This window comes from Arachis ipaensis, chromosome B10, assembly GCF_000816755.2.
Source record: "Arachis ipaensis cultivar K30076 chromosome B10, Araip1.1, whole genome shotgun sequence".
Lineage (NCBI taxonomy): Eukaryota > Viridiplantae > Streptophyta > Magnoliopsida > Fabales > Fabaceae > Arachis > Arachis ipaensis.
This window is the reverse complement of record NC_029794.2, coordinates 132806225-132817236: the sequence shown is the minus strand read 5'-3', so window position 1 is coordinate 132817236 and position 11012 is coordinate 132806225. Positions and strand designations below refer to the sequence as shown.

The following is an 11012-nucleotide window of genomic DNA, read 5'->3' as shown; positions in this document are numbered from 1 at the left end:
TTAATTATTTTTATCAAATTTTATAAATATATTTTTTATTATTATATATTTTTTTTAATTTTTTATAAAAAATAAAAATAAATTAAATTTTATAATTTATTTTAATTTATTATTAAATAAAATATAAAAATATTAATTTTATATCGATATTCTTTCATTCTTTGTCTTATGTCTAAAAATCAAATCAAACCTTATAGATGGTCTAATAAATTAATAAACCAATAATTAGAACAGTTTAATAACCAGTCAGGCTTTAGAACCTTACTAAAAAAATAATCTTATCTTTGGGACAATGTAATTTCTAAACTTTCCCTTATTTTCAATTAAAAGTTTTAAATTTGAACAAAACACCTAGGTGGCTAGGTTAGTGTTTGTCTTGCTTGAGTCACTCTATCTGACATTGCGACTCCTTCCTTTCCATTGCCATAGACTCGTGGAAAGGGCCGCCATTGGATTCCACTTCGCACACTCAGTTCCCGCAACTCTCACTCTCATCTTCCAATGGACAATTCCTCGCAGAACAACAAGGAGCAAGTAATCGAAGATCCAGAGAAGAAGAAGAAGAAGGAGGAGAAGGTTTCTCCATCTTCATCGCAATCTTTTAAGATCCCTGTTTGCTCATTCATTTATTGATTCAAGTTTTCAGCTTTCTGGGTTTTTGACACTTCCATGGGATTTCCATTAATGGGGTTTTCGACACCCTTTTTGCTGAAATGAATTCCTTTATGATAGTTATGGGAGGAATTCAAATAGTGTTGTAAACTAGCTGAAAAGCTTTCAACTTTTGATTTGAATCTATTCTTTTAGACTAGCGTAATAATAGTACTATTGAATGGCAACTTTTTTTGTTTTGTTTTGTTTTTAATTTTCATGTGACAAGTTTGTGGATTTTGTGGGCAGGCAAGAGAAAAGCAATTGAAGAAAGAGAAATTCCTCCAAAAGCAAGCTCAGGTGACTACAGTTCACAGATTTCTCATGCTGTGCAATAGCAATGCCTGATTTTGTTTAATATAATGTGAACCTGTTTGTGTTCTGTCAGTTTGAGCATTTGACATTGCAAATTATGCTTGGATTTTTCAGCTTTTTTCCTTGTTGGTTTCAGCAGCAACAAGCTCAGCAATCCAATGCCCCAAAAAAGAGTGAAAAGAAAGCTGCCAGACGTGGCGCGGAGGATGAGAATCCTGAAGACTTCATTGATCCTGAGACCACTTCTGGTGACAAGAAACGTATGTCTCGTCAAATGGCAAAGCAGTACAGTCCAACTGCCGTCGAGAAATCGTGGGTGCCAATCCTGTTGTTATGTTCATTATTGCTGTTTCCTTGTATGAAATGCTCATTGTTTGTGTTGATACAATTTAGGTGGTATGAGTGGTGGGAGAAATCAAAGTATTTTGTGGCAGACTCAAGCAGCTCCAAACCACCTTTTGTTATTGTGAGTGTCTTGCTGAACTCATATATGCTTGTTCCTGGTGGCAATTCGGGTGTAACTTAATATTTGTGTGGTGAGAACTCGCATGTTATTTATGTAGTGTGACTGTAGTACTTTCACTGTATGGTGGAAGTGATTTTTATCAAATTGGTATTGATAAATGGGTGAATTTTTTAATTTGAAAAGATATATGTTGTTATGATCTTGGTTTAATTTTGAGAAGTTTTAGTCTTTGTTTCCCTTTGCACTGCTTTTGAGGTACATGTAAGGTAGCTAAAAGTTTCAAATGAGTTAGAGCAAGGAACAATTGTTTATTTATATCCATTGAGTGCCTAACTGTGCTTTATTTTTAGGTTTTACCCCCACCAAATGTGACTGGAGCTCTTCACATTGGTCATGCTCTAACAGCTGCAATTGAGGTACCTTATAATTAATTTCCCTTATTCAGTTTAGCTGTTGATAACTATTAATCTCATTGTGATTTATTGCTTGCAGGACACCATGATTCGTTGGCGAAGGATGTCTGGATACAATGCTTTGTGGGTGCCTGGGATGGACCATGCTGGGATTGCCACACAGGTTCATTTTCTAAATATTTAAGTTTATATATATTTGTTCTATTTTGCTCATTCTGTGGGGGTATTGTGCCTTCTATTATAAATTTGTGGCTAGAAACAAATTGCATGCTTCTGTTGCTATATATTTAAGAAGGCAAGGGAAGTATTTGGATGGAATTTTACCTACAAATTGTGTTGTGTCATACTTTTATTGTCTTTAATGGTAGTTTAGATCAACTTTGGATCAATTTATGTGTGAGATAATTTGGAATTATGTTTAAATTTGGCTACTATGTTGCAGGTGGTTGTGGAGAAAAAGATAATGCGTGAACGAAAACTAACAAGGCATGATCTGGGCCGTGAGAAATTCGTTTCTGAGGTATGTTTTCCATTGAAGTATTTTATGCCATGGTTTTGAATATTTCAATACCTTCTATTTTGGGAGCCTTGGAGAAAAGTTTCAATTTTCTCATTATGACCTTAAGGTCATGGGTTTAAGCTGTGAAATTAACTATTGATGCTTGCATCTGGTTAGACTGCCTATGTTACATCCTTTTGGGTGCAGTCCTTTTCTAGACCCTGATGCAAGATGCTTTGCTCCTGTCTGCCTTATTTTCCAAGTTTGATGCTTAGACCTACTGGTGAATGTTGACAAAAATAGGTGTGGGAGTGGAAAGACAAGTATGGAGGCACAATATTACAACAGTTACGTCGATTAGGAGCCTCTCTAGATTGGACACGTGAGGTAAGTATCTAACTTCTTTGTTGTGTTGTCTAATGCTAATGACTCATTTTTCTTTCATTTTTTTTGTTGTTAATCAAAAGAAAATAAATACTTGAGCTGAAAGTACGATCTTTGTTCCTTTGCATGGCCAACCCAGAAGCATTTTAATAACATCCAACCAACCTAGCAATGAAGCATAGATAGCTGAACACATGCCTGTCCACTAAAAGTTCATTTGTTTTAGGCCATTTCACTTTTATAACATGGTAATTTGTTTCAACATATTTGTGTCTTTCTCTTTCCAGTGCTTCACAATGGATGATCAAAGATCTAAAGCTGTGACAGAGGCATTTGTGATGCTTTACAAGCAAGGCCTTATTTATAGGTGTGATGGTTGTTGGCAATAATTATTAAGTTGATTTTTTTTTCCAGTTCTTAAGAATCATAGATACTTTATTAATGCTCGTTTTAAACTTGAAATATTCACTTAAACCTGAATTGTTTATCTAGTTGAATAAATGCGGCATGGTAAAATCATCATATATTCATATCTAATTTATCTTTGTGAATTAATTTGAAATGTAAAGCTGATAATTCTGTTTATCAAACTTTGTGTGTTCTATAAGTTCTCAATTTTCTATAGTATGGTTTATATTTCTCTTTTTTCTGTTGCCAGTGCACATGCAATTATAATTTCTGTTTTGGTCACTGTTGCAGGGACCTTCGTTTGGTGAACTGGGATTGTGTATTACGAACTGCTATATCTGATATTGAGGTATGCAATGCATTGCTTCTCTGTTGTTCCTCTAACAAATTCTGTGTAATGTAATTTGCTTTTTTGCATGCAGGTGGATTATATTGATATAAAAGAAAGGACCCTGCTAAAGGTCCCCGGGTATGACAAACCAGTAGAATTTGGAGTTCTAACCAAATTTGCATATCCCTTGGAAGGGAACCTAGGTGAAATTATTGTTGCCACAACTAGGATTGAAACCATGCTTGGTGACACTGCTATTGCCGTGCATCCTGATGATCAAAGATACAGCCAATTTCATGGAAAATGTGTTATTCATCCGTTCAGTGGAAGAAAACTTCCTATAGTTTGTGATGCTATTCTTGTTGATCCGGCATTCGGTACAGGTGCTGTCAAGGTATTCTCTATATGTATGATTAAAAGCTGTGTGTGTGTTGAAGTTCTTTTTGAAGTGATTTTGTATGCATTATGTTACTTCCCTTATCCTTGCAGATCACACCTGCCCATGATCCAAATGATTTTGAGGTGGGAAAACGTCACAACCTTGAATTCATTAATGTTTTCACTGATGATGGAAAAATAAATTCCAATGGTGGCTCTGAATTTTTGGGCATGCCACGATTTAAAGCTCGAGAAGCAATAGCAGAAGCATTACAAAAGAAGGTATTGTTATAAAATTGATTGTTGCATATGATATCTTTTGTCCCTGGGATAAGATCAATAGTTATTGTTACTCTTGTCGGAATTTGCACAAGTATCTATGTGCAATCTGACTAATGAATGCATCTTTTGGTGACTGGGGTGGCCATATTACTTGTATTTGTTTCAATCTTTGGTGAGAATGTGTTGAAAGAATCAAGTTTGGGTGGTGCTTATTTCTCCTCTCCTTTCTTATAGGGACTTTATAGGGGTTCTGAAAACAATGAAATGCGCCTTGGTGTATGTTCAAGAAGCAATGATGTTATTGAGCCTATGATAAAGCCCCAGTGGTATGTTAGTTGTGGAGATATGGCAAAGGAAGGTCTTAATGCTGCTGTGGATGAGGAAAACATAAAGCTAGAAATTGTTCCAAAACAATATTTGGCTGATTGGAAGAGGTGCTTATATATTTCTTTGCACTTTTTTCATAATGATATATTATAAAATTGACTCTTCGTAGTTTTCTGAATTGTAGTTTATGCTTTTATACTACACTGGAAGCTAATCTTATCATATAAAGAATAATAGTATCATTCTCTTTTTATTAGGGAAAAAGGTTGAGAATTGAGTTTTGCTATGCTTGGTACAGCTCAAGACTGAAATAGAGGCAGATAAAATCTTGAATAATACAATCAATCTTAGTTTACTGAGACTGCTTTGCTTTTAGGTTTTCAGCTCAACTAAGTATTTGACAAGTACTGAAGGCAAAGTGTTGAATATGTTATTATTGGGAAAATTTAAATGTGTTCACAAGTGTGTTTTGTTGTTAAAATTACTTCCATGACGTGATGGCATTGGTGTGGCTGGCATGTTTTTTAAATTGGATTTTATTTTGCCTTTGCGCACGTTTTTATATTACAATGTCTTTATCTAAGATTTCAAGTTTACAGATGGCTAGAAAACATACGCGATTGGTGCATTTCACGGCAGTTGTGGTGGGGTCACCAAATACCTGCATGGTATGTCACTTTGGAAGATGACCAACTGAAGGAGTTTGGTGTTTACAATGATCATTGGGTAGTGGCAAGAAATGAGGAGGAGGCCCAAGCTGAGGCTAGCCAAAGGTATAGTGGAAAGAAGTTCCATTTGATCCGCGACCCCGACGTTCTTGATACATGGTTTTCTTCTGGTCTGTTCCCATTATCTGTGTTGGGCTGGCCTGATGACACAAAAGACCTAAAGACATTCTATCCAACTTCTGTTTTGGAAACTGGTCATGATATCTTATTCTTCTGGGTTGCACGTATGGTGATGTTAGGAATGAAGTTGGGCGGTGATGTGCCTTTTAGACAGGTGACTTTGCTGTCTTATGATGATCATTTAGGGAGGGTTTAATTCTTGTTTATGCATGTGTGATTTCCATTCTTTGCAGATTTATTTACATCCCATGATTCGTGATGCACATGGCCGCAAAATGTCCAAGTCATTAGGAAATGTTATTGATCCGATCGAAGTGATAAATGGGATATCGCTGGAAGGTCTACATAAGAGGTTAGAGGGTGGTAACCTAGACCCCAAAGAACTAGCTGTTGCAATAGAGGGTCAGAAGAAGGACTTTCCAAATGGCATTGAGGAATGTGGTGCAGATGCTCTCCGTTTTGCACTGGTTTCATACACAGCTCAGGTGTCAATATTCTACCAATGTTTATACGGCATTTCTTTTTCTCATCAATTCATTGAATTCATTATTAATTGTGTTATTTTCTTTCATTTCAGTCTGATAAAATCAACCTTGATATTCAAAGGGTGGTTGGGTATCGTCAATGGTGTAATAAATTGTGGAATGCTATACGATTTGCCATGAGCAAGCTTGGAGATGATTATATTCCTCCTGCAAATTTGGGTCCAGATGTTCTTCCATTTAGCTGCCAGTGGATTCTCTCGGTGTTAAACAAAACCATAACTAAAACAATAAAGTCTCTAGAATCATTTGAGTTCTCACATGCTACCACTGCTGTGTATTCTTGGTGGCAGTATCAATTGTGTGATGTCTTTATTGAAGTGATTAAACCTTACTTTGCTGGTAATGATCCCAAGTTTGCGTCTGAAAGACGCCATGCACAGGATACCTTGTGGTTCTGTCTTGATAATGGCCTTCGATTGCTTCATCCATTTATGCCGTTTGTTACGGAAGAATTGTGGCAGCGGCTTCCTTCACCCAAGGAATGTAAAAGAGCAGATTCTATCATGATATGTCCTTATCCATCACCTACAGAGGTTAGTTTTTTCGGAGGATAAACTATATCCTCGTCTACTTTCAGATAATATCTAGTCTTTTTATGTTTGATAAATCGAGAATTATTCCGTCGAGAAGAAAAGGATAATGATATTCCGAGTTATTAAAAATCTTCGGCTATTAAGCAACAGATACTTCTTTTGTACACTTATATTTCTTATTAATAACCGAGCCCACTGAAAAGATTTAGTTGTTGTAGTATATGTCTTTAATATTGTATTTTCCATCTCAGGGCTGGAATAATGAAACAGTGGAGAATGATATGGATCTTGTCGAGTCGACGGTTAAATCTCTCAGGTCACTTGCAAAAGAGAGTCGCGATAGGTATTGGTTTTTCTGCTTTCTATTTTATGCGAATATATGTCATTGAAAAGAAAAAGGAACTGTGTGAATTGCGCAAGTGATGATTTGAGATCCTCTGAAAGTAACCACAAGACGATGAAAAGTTCTGGCGAAGCTATGGCCTCTGTTTTTATTCTGTCATATCATGACTGCCTTCTTTACTTACCAGATTGCGATTGCATTTCAATCTTAACATACTTTGCTGATTCCATAACTGGTGCTTGTTTCTAGGCGACCGGCTTTTGTTCTTTGCTTAACACGGGCGGTTGAGGAGATTATATCAAGCCGTCAACTGGAGATTGTAACGCTAGCAAATCTGTCCTCTTTAACCGTAAGTTGTACAAGTTTATAAATGGTTTTATTTTAATTTTTTTTCGATATCACAGCGCATATCAACATATTCTTCACTTTTAACACCAATGGTATGATTCACAGGTGATCAATGAAAACGATGCTGTTCCATCCGGGTACGCAAATACAGTTGTAAACGAAACCCTTTCTGTTTACTTAGAGCTTCAAGGGACAAATTCTGCAGAAGCAGAGCAAGGAAAGATGAAGAAGATAGAGGAGCTTAAGAAGTAAGTTTATACCTAACTGCTTCTGAAAACTCATTTTAGCATAGCGAGTTATAAATACCAACCAAATTCACTGCTTCTAAATTGACACATTGAAAACACAGGCAAATTGAAAAACTAGAGAAGATTATGAGTGCTCCAGGTTATGAAGAGAAGGTTTTGCCTCAAGTCAGAGCTAAGAACCAGGAGAAGCTCGACTCGCTAAAGGAGCGGCTGCTGCTCGAGGAAACGGCTGGACTTAATATAGCTTCAAAATAGTGGATCTTGATTGATCATTAGTTTTTTTATTTTTGGTTTCATTTGATTAGTATAGCCTAACTTTTTGGCTGTTATTTATACACCTTCTCTTTTGTTTTGGTAATCCTTTGGCAAGAAATTTTGAGCAGTTATTTTGTGCATGTGTTGTAACTTACCAGCAAAATCAGCAATTCAACACGAGATTGTAACTTAGTTTTCATACACCTCCTACCTTTTTTATCTCTGGTATCCAACAAAAGAAACAAAACAAATAAAGAACACTACAAGAACAAGAACCTACAATTCAGAAAAAACTGCAAGTTTCAGTTTCAATGTTGGTAGATTAGTTTGTTTTTTCCATGGTATTTTCTAATTCAGCAAAACAAAGACTCATTTGCTAGATCTGAATTTTATTCAATGGTCTATTGCTTGCTAGTGAGTTGTTATATATAGGGCCATTTTGGCTAAACTTCTTAAATAAGTTCTTTTGAAAAAAGAGCTTGAAATATAAGAACTTTTATTAATATTAACTTTTAAATAAGTTATTTTGAGTTTGGAAAATTATAAAAGTTCTTATTTTAAAGTTGTGCATTAAATATGAGTGATAAAATAGCTTTTGAAAATGGGAGAAGTCACATTTTTTAACTTCTTCAAAAGCTCTTAAATAATTTTTTAAAAAGTTAAAAGTTTATCTAAAAAATTATACCAAACACATTAATGTAACTTTCTATAAGTCAAAAGTTAAAAAAAATAGCTTTTTGGTGTTTTCCAAACGGACCATGCAAGGTGGAATTTAAACTTTTGATATTTATTTAAGTAGACAAGTAAATCAGAAGCAAAGCGTTAAAGCAATCAAGCGTATGGTTTAGCATGTAGTTAAATTATTTTTTTATTAAAAGAGAAAAACTACAAATTAGTTGTTAAAAAAATGATGGTATTAAAATAATGTCATTACAAAGATATAGATGCAGAGGGATTGTTAATTATTTTGTTGATGAATTGGACACTTAACCCGGAGTTTTATAATTCTATGATTCTATCTATGCCCAAACGAAGATTTGTTCCTGGTTTGCTTAATTTGTTTCTTTTCTTTAGCTGTTGTATATTTGGGCCCTATGTGGGCCGAGCAATGTTGTCCAAAATAAAACTTCAAGTTTTGACTACAGAAAAACAAATATTGCGTAAAGAACAAGATAGAGAAAATTTCTGGATTGTTTTTTAAATAAATAATTTAATTATTTTAATTATCAAAATAAATAATTTGTAGCGTATTTATCGATAGGTAATTAAAATAATTAAATTATTTATTTAAAAAAATCCCAAAATTCCTATAGTGGTGCTTCATATTTACGATTTTCACTAATTTTGTCCATAAAATTTCAATTGTATAATTATAGTGGTGCTTCAGATTGAAACGTCACTAAATTGATAAAAAAATAAGAATATGAAAAACTACTACAGAGATTTAATCATCAAAACATATATACATTGCATAAAAATCAGTTAGCTAGCTTTTAAGAAAAAAATAATAATTAAATCGTGTGAAGCATGAATCAAAAAATAATAATTAATCATGAATGGGAGAACCACTTAAAACACAAGAACAAAATGAAGAAATAAGAAATTGTAAATCTTGGTAGCGAGTGACCGAAAGCAATCATATTCATACCACTCCCCTTTTGAGTTTTAGCTTTTGACAAATCAAATTCAATAATTATTGATACCAAACATTTAAAAACTAAATAAATAAATAAATAAATTTATTGAACCCTAAGAAGCCAGCAATACAGTTCCATAAATTGACACTGATTTTAGAGGTCCACACATTCATCAACCACACTCGTCAATCGTCACAGTATTCACGTCCTCCTTTTCGATTTTTATATATACACCATTCAAATTGTAACATTATAAATTATTATTGTTGATTTTCTTTTTCCAATAAAAAAATACATGTGGTTATAGTGGATTGTATTTATTTATATCAAGAAAAAAGAGGCCAACTCTTCTTCCAATCAAAAGAATTTCAACTACCTTTGATCAAGTGTGCAAGGTTTGATATTTGTTTCGGCGTAAATTTTTTCTTTTAAATTTCGAATTTGCTAATTTATCTATCGAAATAATAACTATAAGCTAAGGTGGAAACTCAGGTGCACGACTTCACGTGAAATTGATACTTGAGAGCCGTTAGATGATTTGACTGATTCGACTAAATTTTCATCTAACGGCTCTCAGATGTTAACTTCACGTAAAGTCGACTTCACCTGAGTTTTCACCTTAAACTAATGAAAAATTAATTATCATATGATATTAGGTATAAAAAAATTATATTAGGTAGAGTTGAAAGCGAGTGATTTAAACTCAATTAGTTAACTCAATAAGCAAAGCATATGATATAAGTTTAAGCTTAGATTTAAGTTTGTATATTAAATAATATACATAATTATTGAAGGTTTTTTATACATAACTTAGAATTTTTACAAATCACGTTTATGCTATTTGAATTAACTTAAGAGTTTTTAGTGAGTTAAATTTGAGTTATACAATTAATTAAGTTTAAATATTCAGGGTAATGCTAGGTAGATAAAAAAACACAGTCAGAACTTGCTTTATTTAGCATTAATTAATTGTCGCAACAATTAATGAATGTTAAATAAGGCAAGTTATGATTGTTTTTGGTTGATTTTCTTTGGTTACCAAACATTCTCGGGTCAAATTATAGACCAATTCAAGCTTAATTTTTATAAATTCAACAAAATTTTAACGAAATTTTACCAATATTTGATCAGCATTTAGTTTTTAATATTATGTTGCATTTGGATTTTTTTTTTATTTGTGTACAAAAATATTAATAGTAATTAACTGATGGTTCAAAATGATAAAACTTCCTAGTCTTATAACACTACTATTACATATATACACACAATATTGAATAATTATCAATAATTATTGGATGGTTTTCATCAACTACAACTGTTTTAGGAAAGAAAATCCACATAATTGTTACAAAAAGTCATGAAATATTTTTTTCCAACGTTGAAGGAAAAAGGCACCAATTTAGAATAAAAGGAACATAATTGGTTTTCCATTTAGCTAATCATACAAAAAATAGGCACATGAAACATGAGAAAAGATGTAAGGTCCCACCAAAAAACTTGTATTATATATTTTCTTGGCGAAGCAAACAAATTTCATGTGTTGATGAAGTGGGGACTACAAATCTTCGTTCCTTCTCATCATAATATTAATAATTATTAGTGGCGCCTCGAAATAGTAGTATTTTGAATAATGCATTGTTTTGCGTCTTCCTTCCTTTTGTTTCATTTTTATTAGCTATTACTATGTTTTTTTTTTCTATTAACATAAAAGATTAAAATTTCAATATCTCTTTACCAAAAATTAACATAAATGATAATCAAAAATAAATAAATTAAAAGATTATTAATATATCAGTTTATT

The 11012-nt window shown here is 33.2% G+C and overlaps 1 protein-coding gene across 2 annotated transcripts; it reads left to right on the top strand.

Annotated features, from left to right (window-relative positions):
- LOC107622703 (valine--tRNA ligase, mitochondrial 1) lies at window positions 345-7777 on the top strand. Of its 2 annotated transcripts, none has more exons than XM_016324686.2 (20): window positions 345-576; window positions 901-951; window positions 1106-1278; window positions 1360-1432; window positions 1783-1848; window positions 1925-2008; window positions 2288-2365; window positions 2648-2731; window positions 3016-3095; window positions 3428-3485; window positions 3559-3861; window positions 3957-4127; window positions 4362-4561; window positions 5054-5456; window positions 5536-5787; window positions 5880-6380; window positions 6632-6723; window positions 6973-7072; window positions 7177-7319; window positions 7421-7777. In XM_016324686.2, exons 1-20 carry the CDS (start codon window positions 502-504, stop codon window positions 7572-7574), a joined length of 3141 nt encoding a protein of 1046 aa, XP_016180172.1. In that variant the 5' UTR covers window positions 345-501; the 3' UTR covers window positions 7575-7777. The 2 variants fall into 2 exon arrangements, with proteins under 2 accessions (XP_016180172.1, XP_016180171.1); XM_016324685.2 differs by having other exon boundaries at window positions 346-576; window positions 1103-1278.